Source organism: Lethenteron reissneri, chromosome 28, assembly GCF_015708825.2.
Source record: "Lethenteron reissneri isolate LAM-NWPU_2019-01 chromosome 28, ASM1570882v1, whole genome shotgun sequence".
NCBI classification, from domain to species: domain Eukaryota; kingdom Metazoa; phylum Chordata; class Hyperoartia; order Petromyzontiformes; family Petromyzontidae; genus Lethenteron; species Lethenteron reissneri.
In genome coordinates, this window is record NC_083806.1 from 859,143 (window position 1) to 883,827 (window position 24,685).

The window sequence follows — 24,685 nt, forward strand, 5'->3', positions numbered from 1 at the left end:
TGGTCCACTTCGTTCCTACCAGTATAATGACACAAGTTTAACGTTACAACGTCCACGCAGGGAACTAATGGAACACCTTGACCACTGCAGCGCCGGATTACATCTCAGTCTCGCGGTATTTCACGTTCAATCAATCTACAATTCCTACCGCGAACAGGCGCCACTCACCCGCTACAACGCCAGGCGGCGCTGTGCTACGAGTGCCTTGACAATGTGGACACTAAATTTCGATTTAAACTTTAAAGCTTTCGTGACTGCAGGGATTCATCTTCTTGGTTCTTTCGGTAAAGTCACGTAGAATGGAAATAATAAAATAATAATAATAAAACATAATAAAATAATTCTCACGACGTTTCGGCCACAACGCAAGCAGCCGTCCTCAGGTGAAGAACAGGTCTGTCGATAAGACAGAGTCTGAATGACACGTCCTGGGCTTGGAGCGTCTATTTAAGCTGGGAGGGACACTATTTGGGTCTTTCAGTAGTCACGGAGATAGGTTCACAGAAAATAACAAAAACTTCGACGTTTCGATCGCAAGACGAGCAGTCGTCAGGAAAAAGGGTGACACAAACTGGACACATGCGCGTTACGATCCCACATGGATGATCTTTAACGTCCACTGCGAGTTGAGCAGACGGCGCGCAGTCGTATTATTACGATTGTAGTATTATTAGTGTCGTAGTAGGTAGTATTGCGGTATAGCATTATTTCAATGTCGTATTACGATAGTTGTAGTCGTATTAAGGTATAATATTATTACGGTTGTATTATAGTGTAGTAGTATGACGATACAGTATTATTACGGTAGTAGTAGTATTACGGTGAATACAACAGAAGTATTAATCAGGGCGACCGCCGGAATCCGACCGCGAACCTCCGCAACAACAAGCGGTGACTCGCGTCACCGCCGCTCTCAGGCAGTGTTCGCTGCCACTCATTGAAATATCTATTAGTTTAAAGGGCGTATTGCTGAGGCGTGTTGTTGTTGTTGAGGTGTTGTTGTGTTCTGTGCTTGTGCACCGCAACAGCAGCCAGCGCGGTCGCGTTCGAGCATTTCCCGCCAAAAAACAGACGTGACGAGCGGCCCCGTCAGATTCCCTACAGCGGATAGGCGGACACTCGCCACTTAAGTCACTCTGATTGGCTCTGAGCGCGCGCGCAGCGGAGTAGACGACCAATTGTATCGCGCGTGTGGCAAAGTGCACTAGGGAATCAAGTGTGAGGCCTGCGCACGGAGTAACAAGCGGGGTCGCAATGGGCGAGCGGACGCCGCGCAACCTCCCGTGGTGAGAGCGAGTTAGTTCCCACACGGCAACAACGCGCGTGCATCGTTACAGCATGGCTAGGCTATGCTTCATCATCACTGGTGCTTCATATTTACATCATGCAACTTTATTCACGTGGGGACTTCGGCTTCTTCGACTACGTCTAGGCAGCGTGGAAGAGTAGGCCAAGATAACCTCGAGAGGGCTCCCACTGGCAATGGTGTGAGCGAGTAATTTCAGGACCGCGTCTTTGACTTTTTGTACATTATATTCCATGCACGTTGTTTCATTGGTTAAGATTCGTATTTTATCGGCCTTGCTGAGGAGACTGATGACAAAATACGAATGCCCACAGGCAAATAACATGGGGAAAACATGGTAAAAACATGCCCATGTTAGTCAATGGGCATTCGTGTTTCTGTCATTCGTTTGTCCCCTTGCTGAACTCCAATGTGACTGCGCAATGCGGAGTCGCGTTTAACATAAGAGATCATTGTGCCTCATTTGACTTGAATAAAGTTTCTACAGAAACCACTTCCAAACAACTTTAAATACTTTGGGATTTTGTTTTGTTAACGCTCATGTTTGTGTTGATGTTCAGCTCAGGAACCCTGCGGCTAGGTGGCGCTGTGGGCAACAGTTGCAATTAAAACTCCGACCGTAACCCCTGTGTAGTGGATAACATCTGTGTAGTATTGTCTTGTACTACATTATGAGACATTTACAGCAGTTGCCCTTGTACGAGATTCCCCTCCGTCGTAGGAATGTGGAATTTCCACCACGGGCTCAGTGCTGCCAACAGATGAGCACGATGAGGCACATTGCCATAGAAGAGACCATGCTCTTCTGTTCATTGGGCATGTCGGGGACACGAACTTAAAATGTCAAATTCTTTACGCAACAGCAACTCTTGATTGTTTTCTTTGACAATAAACATGTTCCAGAATAGAAGTATTTGAGTTCGATCACGTAACTATAAATGTGTCGTTAAACCCGCCATCACCCGACACAGCCAATTATTCAGGTTTTTCACGGAAACAAAACATGTCAATTCGTTATTAGTTCAGCATACTGGTGTGTTGGAGAGTAAAAACACAACATTTAAAATTCGAGTACAGTACGACGTTTCGCCAGTATTACAACTAGCATCAGGCAGACAGCCAGAGTTGTGGATAAATTCTGCTTCGGTCTTAAATAGAGGGATAAATGTGATATCGTGACTTGTAATTGTGGGGTTTACTCTCCATCACACTGGTGTGCTGAACTAGTAACGAATAGACATGTTTTGTTTACGTGAAAAGCCTTACTCATTGGCTGTGTCGGGTGGTAGGGAGTTTAACAACACATTTATATTCACGCGATCTAACCCTAAAATTTCTTATTAATAATATTGGTCGCGAAAGTCTATGTGTTAAAATATAATTTTTACCGCACGTTTTGTCTAAAGAGCCACTGTCAGCCACCTTGCAGCAAACGCACCATTCCCATCCACCATGTCTCACTCACTGATCGTGGAAGGGATAATTGTTGTCAACGATTAATATTGTTTCTTAAGGCTCACGATTGATGTACTGTATTCAATCGTAATATATATATTTTTTTAAACAACAGGATTTGAGCCGATTGCCTTTAAATTATGCCCCATTAGCAGCCAACAGCAGCCAGCTATCGGCAATACCATGCTACTAACCAGTAGCAGGCTGTCCGCTTTTTTGTTTTTGGAATCACACTCCACGGGAGAATAATTACTCGGCTCACTAATGATGGGGATTTCTTTAGCATACGTTTCATAACAAAACAACTCAACACATTCGTTATTAACGCTGCCTTAAAAAGACAACAGTATACAGTAATCGGCGGCGTTTAGTGCAGTGGCTCTTCGGCATAGCACAAAGATTGAAAGCAATCAACTTCTAAACCATAGATGTTGGGGACCTAATGTATGCAGTATGTGCCACATTTCAGATGTATGCTTTCTAGAACATCATTAGAATGTGCATCAACCACTCAGCCCAGATTGTCCATATATAATGTATTACTGAAAGAGCCAAAGAGTATGGATTCCTGCAGTCACGAAAGCTTCAAATCAAGATTATAATGTGTTACTTTGGTAACCATGATCATTTAAAACGCTGAACCAGCGTTCCACCCAGCAATTCTTTACTGTCATAATAATGCTGCAGGCTGTACTTGTGAAAAATGGGTGCATTTTATTGCCATGATGTAGTCAGTCGCCTGAAGGTAAATTTTGTAATGTAACTGCTGATATTTATCCTGGAAATAGTGGTGTAATGGTTAACGCACTACACTTTGAACATAACATTTGTGGTGATTGCTACCTAAACCAGTCTGGGAATTATCTCCCCTTCAACCACCTTCACAAGCCACACTAACCATTTTCTCAAACTCTGGTAAAAAAAAAAGTTGCTGCTCCACGTCTCTGGAATACCCTTGCTGCTCATTTCCTTTCCTTACTACCCTATTCAACCAAAACACAGAGCATACTTGCACCTGTACCTAACTTTTTCTGTCACCTCATTTTCAGAGTTTTTTTTTATTGGCATGTGTTTCGTTGATGACCATTAAATGCGTCATTTGTTGTGCAACTTTCCTTCAAGGATCCTGTACTCGTTCTCTGCAATATTTATGCTTTTCCATAATAGGGGTTTTTTGGGTTAAATCACGATCTAACCCAAAAAAAACTTCTCATGATTGATGTTTTTGTTTTGTATTTGTTGTGCTCACGTACCACGGATCTTCTTTGTAAAAGAGCCAGGCAACTAGCTATGAACAGGATAATATGTGTAACACATAAAACAAACTTAAGATGGTTAAGTATGGTCAGACAATCCCATGGACGAAAGGAGCTAGTGTTTTTAGGTCAACATTTCGGACTTCGACTTTATTAAACCATGCTAAACACCAAATTAATGGTATATAAAGAGGACACTTCTATCCACACTGAGAAGCATTGGTGAATTACATTCAAACGATCTCGGTGACCAACATGACATGAGGAGGCCTTCATCCAGCAGTGGATTGACAAAGAACTGTGAATTAATGCTCACTAACTTTCCGGCGTTTGTGTTTGTGTTTTTTTTTGTAAAAGGGTGGAAAAGTATCGACCAAGAGTTCTTGACGAGCTCATCTCACACAAGGATATTCTAACTACGAGTGAGTCACCTCGCAGGAGAAAAAGCCACACAGGGCGGCGATGTTGTGCTACACTCATCACAAACCAACTGTTATCCAACACTGACTCAAGGCTACCAACTGAGATGAGGGCAGCGCCATTGCTTGTTTGAGCAAGAAAACCATTTGACTCTGTTTGGTGATAATTTTGTTCCACTTCTGGTGTGCATGCTTGTATGTGAGCAGTCCAGAAGTTCATCAGTGAGGACCGATTGCCCCACTTGCTGTTCTATGGCCCCCCGGGTACCGGCAAGACGTCCACCATCCTGGCATGCGCACGGCAACTGTACGGAGAGAAAGAGGCTGCCTCAATGGTGCTCGAGGTGCGTACGTCGTCCTCCAGACCTCGTGATGGCATGATGGGCAGTGCGCATTTATGGTCCCCACCTTCACCAATTGACACTGACCGACATGGTGAAGCATGGGGGTGTAGAGGCTCTAGTTCAGTAGTGGTTTGACAAAGGCCTGTACATGTACAATGAATACCATCACCATTTTTACGATTCTAATCTCTTTTTTTTAATCGTCATAACTGTTATGGCTGTCGTACCATGGGAATTTCTACCATCGTGGTCATCATCCCCACCATCATCACTACGATAACCACCACTTACTACTACCACCAATGTCAATAATACTACCAAAATCATCACCGCAGTCATCAATTTAAAGTCATGATACTGACACACAGTGGCCTGCCTCTATGTAAATTATGATGCTGAAGCAAATGGCATTCATGAAGTTGAATGCATGGGGTTGGCATCACATTAACGATGACCAATTTTCCCTTTTTAATTGTTCCAAGCCATTTGAATATCCAGGATGCTCATAATTGTATCATCCATTATTAAAGAATGTAGCAGTTAAAGCTAGGTGAATAAAATTATACTTTGTAAAATTATATTATTTTACTTACCCTCAAGGGAGTAATAATCAGGCTGCAATTTGAGCTAGACCAGTAAATGTTTGCGTCCAATTTTGTAAACAGTGCTATGAGGCATATCCAAGTCCATTTAAGCTTTTTTGATCAACTTGTGGATTATGCTTTATGGCTGCTTTGACACTTTCAACAAATTGTCTAACTGTGGAGGGCCTGCCAACATTTGATTTCAAATCTATATTTTAAAAATTACATTAACATAGCAAATTGCTTGAATCTCAATCCGCTTGACCTGCTGAGGGTCGTGGCGGCAGCATGTTGAGTAGTGGCGGTCCAGACCTCCCTTTCCCTGGCAACGGGCTCTAGGTCTTCCTGAGGAATTTCCAGGGGTTCCCAGGCCTGCCGAGCGACATAGTCCCGCCAGCGTGTCCTGGGCCGGCCCCGGGGTCTTTGCCCAGTGGGCCGTGCCGGTATAGTTCCAGGGAGAATCTACCGGGGGGCATCCTTACCAGATGCCCGAACCACCTCAACTGGCTCCTGTCGATCAGGAGGAGCAGCGGCTTGACTCTGAGGCTCTCCCGGATTACCGAGCTTTTCACCCGATCACAAAGAGTAAGCCCAGCAACCCTGCAGAAAAACCTCATTTCGGCCCCTTGTATCCGCAATATTATCCTTTCCGTCATTACCCAAAGCTCATGACCATTGGCGAGGGTGGGAACGTAGATCAACCTGTAAACCGAAAGCTTTGTTCGAGAACTTAACTTCCACGGAACGGTACAGCGCCCGCATCACTGGACGCCGCACCGATCCCCCGGCTGATCTCCCGCTCGCACTTATGAAAGAGACCCCGAGGCACTTAAACTCCTCCACTAAGGGTAGCTGTTCCCCCCTCACCTGGATAGCACACTCTACCATCTCCCGGGAGTGAAACATGACCTCAGATTTAGAGGTGCTAATCCTCATCTCAGCCGCTTCCCACTCAGCATCAAACCCTTCAAGTGCATGCTGGAGATCACAGGCTGACGAGGCAAAGAGGACAACGTCATCGGCAAAAAGCAGCGACAGCACCTCCATGCCCCCGTACTGGATACTCTCCATACCTTGGCTGCGCCTTGATATCCTGTCCATGAAAATCACAAACAGGAGTGGAGAGAAGACGCAGCCTTGGCGGAGTCCAACACCCACAGTGAATTACTTTGATTTAATACCATACGGACACAACTCTCACTCCGGGAATAGAGGGGCCAGATAGCACACAAAAGCGGTACTGGTACATCATGCTCCCGCAGCACCTCCCACAAGACTTTCCGGGGAACACGGTTATATGGCTTTTCCAAGTCCCATTGACCCCTCCAAAGGCGTCCGATAGTTTGCCAGAACATCTTTGAGGCTGCCCAGTAGTCCATCTCCATGGACTTTTCAAACTCCTCCCACGTGTGGGCTTTCGCTTCAGTGACTGCTACCGCTGCCACCCTCTTGGCAAGCCAGTACCTCTCAATTGAGTCGGCAGACCTTTTTCCGAGCATAGGTCCTAGGGTTGCCACATCAACATCGTCCCCTCGGACTCAATGTCCATAACCTCCCTTGGAGTGTAGGCGAAGTTTTCCCGGAGGTGGAAGTTGAAGTCTTTCTGCACTGGGTCTTCCGCCAGACGTTCCCAGAAAACCCACACTATTCATTTGGGCCTTCCACGTCTATCTGGTCGGTGCCTCAAGCGTCGTATCCAAATTACCACCAGGTGGTCATCATTTGACAGCTCTGCCCCTCTCTTCACCCTAGTGTCCAGAACATGCGGCCTTATGTCCGATGATACAACTATAAAGTCAATCATTGACCTTCGGCCCAAGGAGCTCTGGTACCAAGTATGCTTATGAGCATCCTTGTATTTGAACATGGTGTTTGTTATTGACATTCTGTGACTAGCACAGAATTCCAATAACATCTCACCGTTCGGGTTCAGATAAGGGGGGGGGTTTCCTTCCAATCACGCCTCTTGGTGTATCTCCATCGTTTCCCACTTGAGCACTGAAGTCGCCCAGTAAGACTATGGAGTCGGTAGGCGGCACTCTATCGAGCACTACACCCACCGGCTCCAAGCAGGCTGAATACTCTGAACTGGTGTTTGGTGCATAAGCACAGACAGCAGTTAGAGTTTAATTGAGGCGACCCTCTCATCCACTGGTACAAACTCCAACTGAACAGCACCCAGCCGAGGGCTTGTGAGTATCCCCACACCTGGGGATACACACAAGCCTCTAACCAGGGTTTACTCCGGAATAGGAGAGGGACCACCCCCGATCGAGAAGTTTGGTTCCTGTGCCAATACTCTCTGTGGAGGTGAGGCCGATTATGTCTTGTCGATACCTTTCTACCTCCTCCACTAGCTCTGGCTCCTTCCCCCCCAGTGACGTGACATTCCACGTCCAAATAGCGAGTGTCCATTGCCAATGTCCATTCCGTTCGAGACCATCCCTCTCCCTGCCATACTGGCATCACACCCGCCCCTCACCCATCATCCTGCGGATGGGGAGCCCACAGGATGGTTGATCATGTTTTGATCTTTGTAATTTTCACTTCATGTGGGTGGTGCTTTGAAACTTGGTATGCAATTTGACACAATTTAGTTTCTCTTGTAAGGATGCTGTTTTATTGGAGGGTACTTGCCTGACACCTAGTAGAGTAAGAAAATAGCCCAACTGCATCCTAATTATAATTATATCCTAATTTATATTCTTAAGGATTTACTGTTGTGTCAGTATCAGTTTGTGATTGAACTTGAATGTAAAATAATACACTACAGCAGTCATAACACTAACACAGTACAGAGTAAATCCTATGGAATTAATGTGCTTGACTTGCACTGTCTTATGACTACATAATCATCTCTTCTCCCCACCTGGGATTGTATCACATCGTGGAGTCTATGTAGAGCTGGGGTATCCAGTTATTTTAGTAATTGATTACTTGACCGATTATCAGTTCGATAACTCGACTAATCAGGTAACAAAAATATTTTGAAAAAAAGTCACCTCTATTTCCATGTGTGCCGCTGGATAGGAGGTGCCAGGGTGGAGCTTGGGTACGTAATTGCACCCATCGGCCGTGATTAAATCAACTAATCATCCCGGCTCTTGGTCTATCTTGGCCTTATTCTATGGCTAATGTGGAACCATCTTTCCACTCGACCCCTGACCCCACTGGCAGCTGAACGCGTCGGACGACCGAGGCATCGATGTTGTGCGAGGCCCCATCCTCAGCTTCGCCAGCACGCGCACCATCTTCAAGTGAGCTTTGTTCCACAGTTCAATAACGGCATTGTGTTTGTGTAGTGAGTTTTATGCTTTCCGACAAAAGTTCAAACCGTTAATGTTTTAGCAGTCTGTCCATCTGTAACATGTGGTCAGGAAAAACTCAAATGATTAAACTAAATGGAATATAATTATCATTTTGTTATTTATATTCTCCACAATGACGCATATTATTATTTAGAGTTTTGTGTAATGTTACGTCTTGCGTAAAACATATTGGGTCCGTCGGATAACTTTGGAGACTTTAATTAGTAGGGAGCTCGTGAAAATGAACCTCCACCACGCCCGAGTTCTTGCTTGATATGCTGCGTTTATTAACATGCATGAACGCACCTCACATGCCTATGCATTCCCTGCCTCATAACATCTTTATAAATATACATGAGCACGCTACATGTCACTTATACCATTTAAGGTTACATCAACCTGGGCCCACTGTACTAAGGGTCCTTGCCTAAAGGATCAGCAGTTCACAGCAGTCATTCAATGAAGCCTTTGACTGCTAATGAGACACTGAATGTCGAAACCGCTTTTCTTGTTTGAAAGATTGATGCTGAAATTATGCACTCCCAGAAAGCCATGTGGCTGATGGATTATGTAAGAAATCTTTTTTTATGTGGAGAGATGGATATGAGAGAATGACTTTAAATTATTTTGCAATCTAAACGTAGTTTTTTGTATAGAAAACCAACCAAATTTTTCAAGGAGTTTGCCAAAATTTGATAACAATCCAGCGCTAATTGGATAAGCTTTGTCAGCCAAAGTGATGATGTCACAGGCCATGTGTGCATACAATGCCTGGCCATGATGTTGCTGAATATGACATCGTTTCGCAATTTCACAAGTCATGCACTCGTTGTGTGGCTCGGAGAGTCATCATATTTCTTAAATACTTGCTGGGACAAACGCATAATGAAAAGTGTTACAAAATTCATCCACAGGCGTGGTGGTTTTTTTTACTATATAATAATTTTGTCAATGATGAGCATGCGGTACTGTGGTGTCCCAGGAAGGGCTACAAGCTGGTGATTTTGGACGAGGCAGACGCCATGACTCAGGACGCCCAGAACGCCCTGCGACGAGGTGATGGGAATCTCGCACGCGCACACACACACACAGACAAAAAATCTTTGTTTAACCTTGCAGAACGTGAGGACCAGTCCTGTCAGCGAGCACCTATTTAGACCTGCATCAGGCACAATGAAGTGGGGTGGCCAGAACTACACCTGAACAACATCGTCTCACTATTATTGATATTTAAAGACCGCACCAGATATTTATGGCTGAGTCGACCTAGTGGATACCCAGGACAGGCTCAGGTACCACGTACCCCATCGCGTCGATGTAATAAATCTGGATCGTGAGGATCATAGCGCTCATCACTGCTCTACTTTAGACACAGATGCCCTGTGTAGCCTACATAGGCTGTGAGGATAAGTTATGTTAGTGAGCACCTATGACATTCGAACACCGTGCACGAGGGGGTGTTGTGGCCAGCACCTCCACTGACCACTTTCCTCTCCCCAGTAGTAATGTTTTCAAGGCTGAGTCGACCTAAGAAAGGCCTAGAACTGGTTCAGGTATCACTTTGAAAAGTACATTATCGGTGTGTGGTTTTCCGTGAATATGTTTTGAGGGTTGATCTGCCGACCTTAATAGGTGCTCGCTAACAAATATTTCTGCTACAGTCTATGATAAGGCTAACCCCGGTATATTTGTCTTTGGTTTTCATCCACCGGCAGTGATGGAGAAGTTCACGGAGAACACGCGCTTCTGCCTCATATGCAACTACCTGTCGCGAATCATCCCCGCACTGCAGTCGCGCTGCACACGCTTCCGCTTTGGCCCGCTTTCGTCCGACCTCATGGTCCCACGCCTCCTGCACGTTATTGCTGAGGAGCAGTGAGTCCCGGGGTGGGGGGAAGCTGGGACCTGGGTTTCGCTGGGCTTAGCTGGAATTCAAATATCACTTAAAGAGTTGTGTTTTCTGCGGTGTAAAAAAATATATACATTGACAAAAATCTCACTGATCTTGTCATTGACACATACAATGGAGGTCTGGTGCATCGCTTGATATGTCTTCACACATTGTTTTACAGGTGCTGTACTGTGGGTGTATTTTTCTCTAACGTGTGCCCCCTTGCTCGTGCGGCCACAGGGTGGACGTAACGGACGATGGGATGAACGCGCTCGTCACGCTGTCAAACGGGGACATGCGGCGTGCGCTAAACATGCTGCAGGTGAGTGCACGTGGGCTCTGCGCTGTGTCGCTTTCTCTTGTGGAAGGCAACTGACCAATGGGTTTGCGTCACACATTGCGGGTTACCTCGCATCATATTCGCACTGCCCACGGCAGTTGCGATCACAGGTGCAGATACAGGTTCAATCACCTCCACAAAGGGAAAATAAAACTATCTCCCAATGTGACTGTGGTGCACAGCAATAATTAATCAGTGTAACACATCGTGAACCCATGTCCACTGTGAGCCTATGAGTATATAGGTCTCCTCTGCATGAGTCTCGGTCTCTGAGTCTATGGGTCACCGTGTGAATCTTTAGATCTTTTTGCGTGATTCTGTGGGTCTCTGTAAATCAATGGATCTTTGTGTGAGTCTGTGTGTCTCTGTATTAGTCTGTGGATTTCTGCGTGAATCTGTGAGTGTCTTGAGTCTGGATCTGTGTGTGAACTCATGTCCAGTGTGAGTGTTCTCCGAGGGCACAAGTGTCATTCACAAGTTTTACTCTGAAGCCAGCAGCTGCATTCACAATTTAGACAATGATGTATAGTTGCTGCTCAATTCATACCCTCTCAAGTGTAGCAAGTTGATAGTCCCCAATAAAAAACACAATATCATACGTTTGTCTTTTCTCTTAACCCAGCCCATCCCGGTTGTGACGGCTAAGCTATTTGGGTGATTGACACATGACGAAATGACTTTGCTTATACCCGTTCGAGGTGATTAAGTAAAGCTATTTTCTAATAGTAATAATTTAGTGCATTTGATACTTGTGCCATTCCTATAGTGTAGGGTGATCTCTTTCCTCCCCTCGCCCCTCCACTTCTTTCCCATGCCTCCTTTACCCTTTCGTAACCCCTAAGTACCATATTTCATGGTCACCCATTCCTCAGCCTTTGCACGCCCCTGCCATCAATATGATTCTTCTATTTTACCGTTTTTTTAACTATGTGAAGTGCCTTCAACAAAGGCGCTCTATAAATATAAAATAAGATAAGATCATCGTGAACAAAGACGCTGCTGTGTTTCACAGGCACAGTCTGCAGTAGTTTCACAGGAGGGGGTGATGTTGCTGTGTGATCCCCATTGAGTGGTTGTAAGTAATAAATAAGGCACAAATGTGTACCATGATGCCGGCATACAATAGCACAGAATCTTTAACGTAACCTGCGAAGCAGACGGCGCCTATTTTACAGTTGATAAACCTGCAGTATTAACCAAGACGGCTTGCTGGATTCAAACCACAAACCTCTGCAGCAAACAACGATAGTGCTGCTGCTGGGCCTCGTGACCGCCAAGCGTAGCGGTACGGTACGGTATATTTTCATATTTTGTACTAAAAAAAAAATTTGTGCTGTAATTTTGCACCGTATCTTTGAAGATTTTTTTCATACAGTATCAGTACAGTAGAATTTCGTATCATAATTTCGTACCTTATATCATACCTAAGGAAAACAAATCTTGGAAAATAAAGGATAGATGACAAGCAAGCTGATAGTATATCGTTCTTCTTGTTTTATTTTTTTTGTAGAGAGCTCTTTACTCTTTAATTTCGAAATATTCATTCAAATGCTTAAAATTCTCATCCGTTATCAGCGGTAAGTGGCATTTTGAGAGAGTAATCTTGCCTGCCATTTTAGTTATGATAACTGATGCTTTAAATCAAAATATAACTGATGTGTTAAATTATTGTAGCCACCTTGAAAGAAAAAGAGTAGAATGGAATTAAGAAGCTTAGTTTCTAATTAATTGAGCAGCCGAGTTCGTACGAAAAGAGTATGAAAAAGGTAAGAAAAAAATACCGTACTTTCATACCATACCTGATGAAAAGATATTGTACCATATTTTTTGGGTCTTTCGGTAAAGTCATGTAGATAGGTTCAAAGAAAATAACAAAAACTACGACGTTTCGATCGCAACACAAGCGGTTGTCATAAGGAAAAGGGGGTTAGCCTCTAAGGGCAAACTGTTTATAAAGGTTTGAAATGGGCGTAGCCCAAGTGTCAGCAGCCTGGGTGGGGGCCAGCTCATGTTAATGCAAGTGATGGTTCTCGTAGAGGGCCACGACGGCGCTGGTAGTGGGCTTCAACCAATGAAGGGCTACTGCTAGTGGTGATGGTAGTAGTGGGCAGTGATGGTCCCGGTGGTGAGCTTCCACCAATTAAAGGGCTGCCAGGTCTAAAATGGCAATATTACAGCCAGTTATGACTTAAACTGGTTGATAATGTCCTTCCAGTGATTACTGAGGTTGTACCCATCTTCTCGGTTGAAATTGTGTCTATGTCTGTATATATGGATGGCTTCATGAACGCATATTTGTTGATAGCCAATGGGTTTGCAAAGTACCTTTTGTCTTAGAGAAATCAATTTCGCGTGAGCCCACCACATTAAAACGATGATCAGCCACAGCCGAGGTATTGGTCCTACCGTGTTTCGGATCTGCCTTATGTTCACGAACACGGTCCGAGACGTGTCGCTTAGTTTCCCCAATGTAAGTACTGCCGCCGACACAGCTTAGTTTGTAGACGCTGGGGTATTGCATGTCAGGGATCACATCCTTCACAGATGGGACCAGATCACGAATTTTATTTACTGTGTTAAATCTAACCTGGATCTAGTGTTTGCTTATGATTTTGGAAAGAGATCCTATCAACAGCCTCGTTACGAAAACCAACAATATCATCACTGATTCGACATCTTTAATCGAACCAACCAAGTGGTTTTCCTTAAAACCCTCTGCTGCTAGACCACCCAGATTGTATGGCTTACCAAACATCCATAAAGAAGGTACACCCCTTCGTCCTATCGTCTCCACCATTGACTCACCCACCTACAAACTGGCCCAATTTCTGTCTGAAACCTTAAAACCATTCACTGGTAAGACCGCCTCAGCTGTACTTAACTCAGCTCACTTGGTATCGTTAATTAAGGGCATCTCACTATCTCCAGGTGATTTGCTCGTTATTTTCAATGTAATCTCTTTGTTTACCAAAGTTACTGTGCCTGACACCATTGCAATCATTGAAGATTTGGTCCAACAAGGACTGAATGCTGATGTACCTGGCTCTGGTGAGACACTACCTCACCAACACTTACTTCACCTGGAATTGAACATCCTACAAACAAGTTGAAGGTGCCACAATGGGTTCTCCCTTATCTCCAGTTGTAGCCAATGTTTTCATGGAAAAATTTGAGACAGACGCCATCCAGGCATCCACTCTACGTCCGTCCTTGTAGAAGAGGTACGTAGATGATACGTTCGTCATCTGGCCACATCGCCGACCAGCTCTGAACCAATTCCCCAACCACATAAATTCTATACACCCAGCCATCAAATTCACCATGGAGGTGGAAAAGTATGGCAAGGTACCATTCTTGGATGTTTTAATCGAAAAGAGACCAGATGGCTCAGTGCCGTCGTGGCCCTATATGAGTACCATCACCTCTAGCAGAAACCTCCACCGTCAGCAGTGTGAGTGTGTAAAGGGAGGTGCAATGATTACTTGGCACCCCTATAATTGTTGACAACCCACCACCAGCGCCGTCGTCACCCACTACAAGTACCATCACTTGCATTAACATTAGCTGCCCCGGCCATGCTGCTGACACTTGGGCTACGCCCATTTCAAACCTTTATAAACAGTTTGCCTTTAGAGGCTAACCCCCTTTTCCTGATAACAACCGCTTGTGTTGAGATCGAAACGTTGTAGTTTTTGTTATTTTCTTTGAACATATCTACGTGACTTTACCGAAATACCCAAAGAATATGAATTCCTGCAGTCACGAAAACTTTAAGTCAAGAAATATCATACCATAATATTGTACCGTACTTAACCGAAAAATCCCATGCCATACCGTAATGCCATCCTTGGTCACTGCCCACAACGTGCAGTTAGCAACAGTAAGCCAACTTAAATACATTTTATTTCAATAATTTTACACGAGTGCATATGACATTCAAATATGATCTATCAGACAGACTCAGGATCAGCTTCTTTTAAACCAGGGCTGTGTTCAGAATGCTGGCCGAATATGGCCCATGTCTTCATTTCATGTAGTCCACAGTCACGTGTGGCCTACCGCTTTGAAATCCCCACAAATGATAGACAGTAAACCCTCTCTGTCTGCGAGGGTTACGTTCTTGAAAACACTCGCTAATGCAAAATTCACCAAAACTCTTGACTTTATTTTGCCTTTTTTCAGCAGACGCACGCTTCTCTCTCAATGGATGCTTGAGAACCATGATTAAGGGCAATTAACAAGCAAGTACGATGCACAATAGTAAGTTCAGAGTGGGATTACTGCGAGACTTCAGGACAAAGCAGGCAGCTGAGGTCGGGCATTCGTAATCTTCACAGAACGTTTCAAATCTAAAATTATGCGCGCACCTCCCCAGTGTCGGTGGTCTGGCACCATGTACACTCGCGAATACTGGAGTCCGGCAGGTCGCGAATAAAGAAGCATTATACATTTAGCCACTCGCGAATATGCGAAACTCGCAAATCCAGAACTCGCAAACAGCAAGGGTTTACTGTATTACATCGCTGCATGAATATTAGCCACACTAATTGGGTACTAAACGGAAATATTTTTAACCCAGCAACATTGCAGTAAACTATAAATTATTTTATTTTACCAGGGAAGGCCCCCTGCGCTTCGACTTTAGTGAGCTTAAACACTTCTGGTAGAAGTGTTTGTGCTGCGTGTGTGTGTTAGTGTGCGGTTGCCCATGAGACAAAGATCTCCCATTATAGCCTTAGCAGACTGTAAAAACAAATGCTGTTAGCGAGCACCTATGAAAGCCGGCATGGCACACGAGGGGGTGGGTGGCCAGCACCCTAGTAGGGAGCGGTAGTGCAGTGGTTAGCACGTTGCGCTACAAACCCGGCGAATCAAGTTTGATTCCCGCTCATGGCCAACACCAGTGACGATTATCTAAAAAATCTGTCCTGGGCCTCCTGTAGGAACCATAAATGTGTACCTGATGCGATGTGTAAACATTGCCACTGGGAAGACAAAGGCAGCCGGACATAGTGCTGGCTACCCACCCCCTAGTGTGCTGTATCGGCCTTCACAGGTGCTACTTGCTAACAGCACTTGCCCCAACAGTCTGTTAAGGCTAAATGGGGATCTTTGTCTGTGGTTGCCCGTGAAAGGTATTTGAAAGTCCTATTCACCCCTGTGCTAAACAAACATTGACTCTCTACCCCCCCCCTGCCTCCTCCCATCCCATCCTTTTTGCAATGCCCGTGAGTCAGAGCACCAACATGGCATACGGGCGCGTAACGGAGAACAACGTGTACACGTGCACGGGGCAGCCGCTCAAGTCGGACATCGCTAACATCGTGGACTGGATGCTCAACAGCGACTTCAGTGGTGCCTACAGACGTATCCAGCTCGGCTACCCTTACCCTTCCCCACGTGTGTGAGGCAGCTACTCACACACACACACGTCTGACCTTAGTGGTGATCTCAAATAACTCGGTTGGTGCCGAGCCATGACGAAAACATTTTGGGGATGGTGCAAAAGTCCCAGATGTGAGGTGTCATCATGTCCCATCTGTTGCCAATGTTTCCATGACATTCCTTTTATGCTATACCTCACTTTTATTAGTCTGTATTTTTTTTCTCCCCTCGATTACACTTTCATTGGTGTTGCTTTTGCTGGATTCTTGTTTGGTGACATTCTTTTGTATGTATGTAGAACTCTCTCATCCTACATAGCCAACCTTGCTGACCCCGTGCCTTATCAGTCTGCAGCCCTCAATCAGTGCTATTAGTGTTCAATCAAACTTCAAGATCTCTCTAAAATATCTTTGTGTATTATTCTATCTAACTTAGTTACGCCTATTATCGCTTGCCAAAGGCGTGCAGAATCTGCACCACTGAGTCCGAGTGATCAATACTGGTGGCAATACCCAATGCTTGATAAGCATGGAGACACTGACTGCAGCACAATGACAGAAATTAATCCAGTGAGTCATGCTCAGCTGCACACAGTCTGCTTGTTTAAATCAGTATAACCTACAACTATGTAAGGGCAGATAGGCTTGCTAACACTTGCCTATTACTAAATCACCCAGGAATGCACTAAACTGGGTTAAGTATGGATAAGCTTGGAAGGGCAACCACGTGCATAAAACAGATGTTGTTGGCTGTTGTGTGGCGATGTTGTTAGCAGGGAGCAGTGTAGAATAATCCATTGTTACGCTGTGTTCCAGTATCTAATAGTGAGGTTTCACTTTAGACATATCAGTACAATTTTGTCTTGGGGCCGCTGCTGGCAGGTTTTTTAATTCTCCCAGCTCAGGTTGTGATTGATGTGGTGAATTGTGCGATGATCACATTGTGTGTATTTGAATTGCCCATCAATCAATTAGGACTGGCAATGACTTGTTCCTTCCCCGTGGCTATAATGGTAATTTATAAAAAAAAACACCGCACAGTATGGTAATGTTAAAAGTAAAACTTTTCCCTTGTTCTCACACCCGCACTGGTGCTGGCCTTAAACCTAAGACACACCAGAATATCTTGCCTCCTCAGCCCTTCCCTGTCCATCGCATCACGAGCAACCTGGGACCCCACTACTCAGCGGGTCCCGTAAAGCTGATCTAATTTCCAAGTACTGCACTTAAGAAAATAGTCACTGATTGATTTTCTCTTTGGAAACATTATATATTGAAAGACCATTGTACAGTCAGTTGCTTCCCCTTGCTATCTGATTATTGGGCTATGATTGAGGTTGGTGGTAGCAGTTGCTTTTAGAGATCATATTTGAGTTATGGCTGAAGTTGAGGTCATGGATTCGATCCCAACCCTGATGCCTGTATGTTTGGAGTTTACATGTTCTCTCCGTGGTCGCGTGGATTTTTCTCCAGGGCCTCCATTTTTTCCCTCCACATTTACAAACATGCATTTCGAGTATTTGGCTGCTATAAATGTCAACGTGATAAGCCACTTCGTTGGGCTGTCATTTGTGGCCAGGTCGCTTCTGAAAAAGGGCTGTATAGCTCAGTGGGCCTTACCTGGTTAAAATTAAAAGTAGTTTAAATAGAAAATACAGTCCTTTTGATTTTTAGTTACTAAAGGTAAAAGGTGTGGCTCTAGAGATCCCTTATGGATATTTTGGCCTTTACTTCCACTCTGGCTACCCCACCACATGTGACCTGATGATACACTTCGTGTGGTGTTCACAGTTATACAGTTGGGTGGAGAGGCCGGAGGGGGGGGGGATTTAGTAAATTTGCTTCATTGTCTCAACTGCCATGGTACAGGCAGATCAAGCCAGTGAGCCCTGGATTTCAAATCCAGCATGCAAACCATTAAACCACAGCAGCATCCTTTTCAATTACTGCTTCATTACTGCTTCATTGCAGCCTCATGGAGAGAACAATGTGCGCCCAGTGCTGATTAACTAATTTCAATTCAAAGAAATCAATGATTGCTTTATTATTATAATTACACTTGTTTACCCACACAAGCCTCACTGAATCTCCAGACGATTTCAGAAGGGGCCTCCCAAGTTATCGCAGGAAAGGGCAATGTTGCTGCTGTGTAATCTCAATTAAGTCATTTAACACACATGCTTTCGCGACCAATATTATCCATTAAGGTTTTTTGGTTTAGATCTAAATTGAGTAATTACTCAATTGAGTAATTTGCAGGTAATATTTAAGTATTGGAACATTTGGCCAATGCCAGTTACATTGTATATATTTCTTAGCGATGGGAGGAAACCAGAGAATCCAGAGGAACCCATGCAGAACAGGGGGAGAGAAGCACACGGATCACCACCTCCACACCCTGCCACCCCACATGACTCCTTATAAGATTCATATATTTTTTTTATTTAAAGATGGCATCTGGGATTGAAATTGCCATGCAGCCACGACCGATGCGGGTAGAAATCTCCATCTCGCCTGGTCGTGCGTTTTGATTCCTGCTCAGGGGATTAATGGAAAAAAACTGCCAGCGGACACATGCTGGGCTTGCCTCATCTTTTGTTACTGCCAATTCCTTAGCACCACTCGCAGAGATCATGAAATTGAAGACTCTGAAGGGTCTGGCGCTGCAGGACATCCTGACAGAGGTGCACACCTTCGTCCACAGGGGTGAGTCCTGTTCAGAATTCACAAAATGATGAGCTGAAAGTAGTGGTCGTGTGGCTCGAGTTCAGAGGGGTGATCTTGTGCCACTGAGATCCAGGGTTGGAGTCCAGGTCCAGCCGCACGTAATTAAACTGGGTTCTGAAATGTAGTGACTCGATGGCACAAAAAAACTAAGCTCGTGAAATGTGTTTCTGCATTGTAAGAATGTAACTACATCGCATCACAGAATTCAAATATCGGTTTGACTCTATAACACTGGCAGAGTGAATGGTTAAGTGCTGCAACTTATGCTGTCGAAGAAAGATCACGTGAATGCATCTCGGGTAATATTTGTTTCAATGGATTCTTCCCGAACACAAAGAGATATCCAAATTGATTCTTCATATCATGACGTGATCACAGAGTAAAAAAAACACTCACAACTGCTGTTCAGATGGCACTCTTTTCCAGGATACACCCCTAAGGCAGTGTTATAAAATCCATATTCCTATGACAGGATCAAGTATATCCATAAGACAAACATTAGTGATGTCTCACCAATGTGTTAAGAGTACTCAGTTTAACGACCTCAGAGAGATGGAGGGCTCCATCGACCCTTAACCAGGATTTCAACTTGCAACCTTAGAAGTATGAGTTGTGCTGTAACCCCCCTTCCACCTCTGATGATAGTGTAGGGGTGATTGTCACTCACGTAATGGAGCCCAGGAACAGAAAACCCGCACTAAGCATCGCTATATTCACGTACCCCCTTCGTCATTTTTCACATTAATTTGCCATTTTACTGATGTCAAGAGGGAGTCTGCTGTGGGGAGTTGCCAGGGTGAGGTTCACTATTGCACCCTGAGGTCTACAGCCAATCTGATTTATCTTGACAAAAATGTATCTCATTGTGCTATGGGCGTCGTGCAAAGAGACGAATAACCTGTTAGATTGTCTCGCAGTGCAGCGTAACCCTTCATTTTAAAGAGAATGGCCCACTGAAGTGGATATCACAGAGCTACCTCTGAAATCCCCTCAAGTGGTCCACACCATCAGGGGTGCAGCATTTCCCACCTGGCCTGCAGAACAAAATGTATATTATTTTGTGTGCGGTCATTAGGTGACCGATCTAAGCCTATCAACTCACTACACTTGAAAATCCAGTTTAATTCATCACAGGCGGGATGTCAGCAGTGTCAGCTCGGCATTGACCCCTGAGCTACCCGGCCATCTCGTAACTCTAGACTTTAGCTTCGGAACGTCACACATGTGTACCAATGATGCCGTGCTGTAGTCTGCCTCAGCAGGACATCTATTGCTTCTATCCAAGTGTTGATGCAGTTGCATAGTGCCCCCACTCAGTCAAACAGTTGGGAAAGTAATTCCTCATTGTAATTTGATAAACAATACCACTGTGCAAAATCAACAGCATTTGTTTAATTTGGAGAGAATGTCTGCATCCCAGGAAGGTTAAATCAATGGCCGCCACTGACTCACCACCACACTCTTTAAATTAGAGGCCTCACATGTTGACTTTTACACCATTGTTTCAGCTGTGCTGCTTTGTCTTAAATTTTTTACAATCCAGTGATGCAACTCGTTTGCAACTGAATCAACATTTGCAAACAGGGATTGCACCCTATTTCATTATGCTGTGTACAAGCTGCCTCCAGGCTAATTCTTATGCACAATTAACTTTATCTTGTTTGGCAAAGCACTTACCACTTGCTGCTGCTACTGGCTCACTTCAACTGGAGTAACCTGCTGTTTGACTGTTACGTGTGAATGCCAACCCTAGGGGGGGGCGGCTTCTTTCCTTTGTGGATGGCTTTGTTATAGGGGTGTGTCTTTGTCTGGCTTGTTTAATGTGAATGCCAATTTTTTTTTTCCACAGTTGACTTCCCCATGTCGGTGAGGATTCACCTCCTCACCAAGATGGCAGAAGTCGAGTGAGTTGACTTCACTGTCGTTCATGCACACACCCACACTCAACAGCTTTGAGATTTCCATGGAAACCCATGCGCTTTTCTATGAACGCTTTACAACAAGCTTGAAAGTGTTTATGCATTAGCTCTGTCTATCTATAGTAGGGAGAAGGGGGCACTAACTCGAGTAAAGATGAACCAATGTCAGTGAATCTTGAGTGTAAAGTTGTAGTTTTTAGGGACTTGCCTGAGAACACTGATGAAATTTATCTAATCTCATAACAATTATTAACGTTGCTCTGGAGAATATTAGAAACACAATAATTAAGTGGAAATAAGTCTTGTTTAAATACCTGTCTCTCCACATCCAAAAACGTTTTTGCACATCGCTTAAGCTACAAGGCTGAGAGTGCATAATTTCAGCAGCATTGCTTCAACACATGCAAACCTTGGACTAGTTTCAACATTGTCTCAAAGGTTTGCCCAAAACGTGCACACACTCCAAAGCTAAGGGAACTCTGTAAATACACAAAAGCATTTTGCCCTAACAGCTCCCCATCAGCTTCAATACTGCTCATGACTTGAGGACAAATGCACGGCTGGAAGGTATTGCAGAATCCATGCGCATGCACGATTTTTCTTCTTTGTTCAAAATTGCATCATTTATTTTTGTTGCAGGTACCACCTGGCCTCGGGCACCAACGAGAAGATCCAGCTGAGCTCCCTCATCGCTGCGTTCCAGGTGGCGCGGGACATGGTGGCGGCCGAGGCATGAGGGCACGACGAAACCCCGTGGCACCTCGGGCTTCGCGGTGACGTGTGAGCAAGTGGGACTCTGAGCTCATTTGACTACTACAGCTGGAGTTTTCATTTCCTACGATCGGATGTTTGATCGCTGAATCAACGTAACAAATGGGATGGGGTATTATTATTTTTTTGTATCCTTCACGGACACTTTGTGTGGTGAGATGAGCACGGAACTCTTGAAGGGGTTTTTGACCGACATGACATCTGCGTACTTGACAAGAGGGCTTGAAATACCACATGCTGTAAATAAAATCCTTCCTCAGCATTTCAGTGTCACCTTCCAAGCAAGATGGAGTACATTATAAAGTCGTCGGAAAACCTTGTACTTTTAGGATTGTTAGAGAGACGGGTTTGGCTCAGTGTTCGGAACAAATCTGCAGCGTTAAAGCAAGTAGCACAACACCCACATGTTATATTTAGTCTATCGAGTATAATAGAAGTTGGGTGTTGGTATGCCCCCTGGAAGTAAGGCTGTTAATATATCATTAGTGTGCATGTTTCAAATGGCTTTGCCTTCCCTCTACCTGTGTAATGTAAGCTTGTATGCTTGTATGCTTACATTACAGAGCTGTGCTTGTTTATGGTTACATCCAGATTCTGACGTGATAAACAGTCTCAGCCTACAGAAGTCTGCTTTTGTGCAAGACACCCAAGACTTGTTTAAATAGACCATTACTTTTGTCTGGGTCGGTAAAGACTAAGTCGCAGGATTTGTAATAAAATCTGCTCAAGCACCTGCTTCCAACCCAAGTAAATGAATAGCGGTCATCTTTGTTGGCGCCTTCCTGGTGTGTGGTAGTCCATCCCTATGCCTTGCCACAGTGGTCGTCATTTTACCAACACCACATGGAGGCCGAATTGATCCCAAATTGGAGTCTGGAAATAATGCTCGGCAGGAAATCGATTAACGTTTTTCTCTCCGTCGTTTGTTGCAAAGGATCGCCAGATTGAACGAATCACAAACCATCACAACCACCTTTGTCACCCACAATGCAGCGGGATTGTTGAAACCTGCTGTGAAACTTTCCTGCCGAAATAAAAGTATCTGACGTGTACGGCATCCGTATTCTTTTTCTCTTGCATCCGTTTAAAATAGCGGTGGAATTTTCCGACGCGGACATGGGCGAGGATAGACCAAGATCTCTCCCGAGTCACAAGAGTCTGCTGATATGTGACTTGGGGCAGCATCAAACTGCAGCCTTGAGCCAGTGATAAGAAACTATTTCTTGGCAGCAGACACATAAAACTATCACCTAATGCAACAGCAACTGTAATTGGACAATGGTTTAAATCAAATATCCCAATGTGTGGTGTTTAAGCAGTCATGTAAACTAAACTAACCCTAAAATGTTATATCAACACCATATATAGCAATGGTGGGCAACCTGTGTGCCCGTGGAGTCACCCGTGGTGGCCTGGTCGAAGTGTGTTGAGGGTGATGCGTGGGGTCATAATTTGTGCAAAAGCACGATGTCAACCTCGTGGCCCACCACGGTGAAGGTGGGTGGTTCATGTGGCTCACCAACTTGTCTCGGTTACCCATCACTGGTATATAGTGTAAAAAAAACTCACCACTGTCGCATTTTTATGTCATAAAGCGGCATTATTGACAAAGCTTTTGAGTTTAAGATTTTGTATGACTGCACTTTTTAAATCCTTTATATTAAGTTCACGTGCTTGCGTGCTTGCTTGCTTAGGACCGTGCAAATCTTTCGGTCGTTTTTTAACCCACTTCCCGTGATCCAATCGAGCTGACATTTTGCACACAGACTCGTTGTGCTTGACAATTAATTTTCATTAAAAACATTTTCCTAAATTTTACACTGTTTAGGGGAAAAAAAATATTTAATTACCAATTGCTTAATTGTGGCAGACAATCATCTGACCCATAGGTGGCAGCCATCTCAAGCCAGAGGACGAGAGGACTGTAGCCGCCCGTTTCATGATGACGCAAATGTTGGCTAACCACATGGCATGAAATCCCTGCCCCCACGCTGTACAGTGGAGACTATTTATAGAGCAGTTCAATTGAAGCCGCCAGGTTCTTGAAAGTGGTAAAACGGGTCAACGCTAGTGCCCTCGGGAATATACGGGCATGTCAAGAAGTGATCTTTCATTTTTAAATCCTTTATATTAACTTCACTTGCTTGCTTGCTTACTCAAGAAAAACAGAAATGAATAATAAAATTAAACAGATGCCACGCATATAAAGGATTTATAATGAAAAACTTTGTTTTTACAGGTACATTTTTTTTCTTTTCAACATTTGTATTCATGCAGCAGAGTTATTATTTCTCAGCTGTCTGAATTCAGTCTTGAGAATGGAATAAATGCACCACTTTGGTGAAAAGTATCTGAACGTATATTTACCTTTCACACCGTACATGCTAATCGGAGCTGCGTGCGTTTCTGTTGTAAGCCGTTCGGCTCGTAACATCAAGTGTTCGAATCTGCACGGCTTCCGATTTCAACAATAAACGGCAACCATCGCATGTTTGATGAGGCACCTAACACCACGATTCTGTCATAGCATCAGTGTGAGGCCAATTAAAATACTGCAAAATCCCGAGCTTGATGCATCACGCACTGGGTGGTGCACATCCATTGACGTTCCTCAGCCTGTGCTGGAAATGTACATTATTCTGGCAGGGGCTATGCTCTCCATATGGCAATCAATATTGGCCTCCTACCAAAGTGCTGCTCCAAGTTATTGAACCCGGAGCGATGACGTGGCAAGTGGAGTCCCAAGCGATATATAAAGGTTCATCAAAGTACAAGTTGAGTGTTTTGCAACAGCTTCCCTCTGAGATGTACTCTCGAACTGGCAATTCGGTCCATGAAAAGGGCCGTCAAAGCGTGTCAATAGACTTGTAAAAAACGTGTGTAGTAAACAATGTCCGAGTGTTGATATCACAAGTCACATAACAAAGCCCAATTGATGTAATTAAAAAAAAAAACGTGCTTTAGTATCGGGGTGGTTTCAC

General features: G+C 44.4%; 1 protein-coding gene across 1 annotated transcript; it reads left to right on the forward strand.

Moving 5' to 3' along the window:
• Positions 1–1,171: 1,171 nt before the first annotated feature.
• On the forward strand, positions 1,172–22,761 carry RFC5 (replication factor C subunit 5). The gene is made up of 11 exons (XM_061561680.1): positions 1,172–1,286; positions 4,375–4,439; positions 4,644–4,780; positions 8,542–8,621; positions 9,655–9,728; positions 10,388–10,547; positions 10,804–10,885; positions 16,141–16,270; positions 18,916–18,993; positions 20,864–20,918; positions 21,573–22,761. Exons 1-11 carry the CDS (start codon positions 1,255–1,257, stop codon positions 21,667–21,669), a joined length of 990 nt encoding a protein of 329 aa, XP_061417664.1. The 5' UTR covers positions 1,172–1,254; the 3' UTR covers positions 21,670–22,761.
• Positions 22,762–24,685: the final 1,924 nt, after the last annotated feature.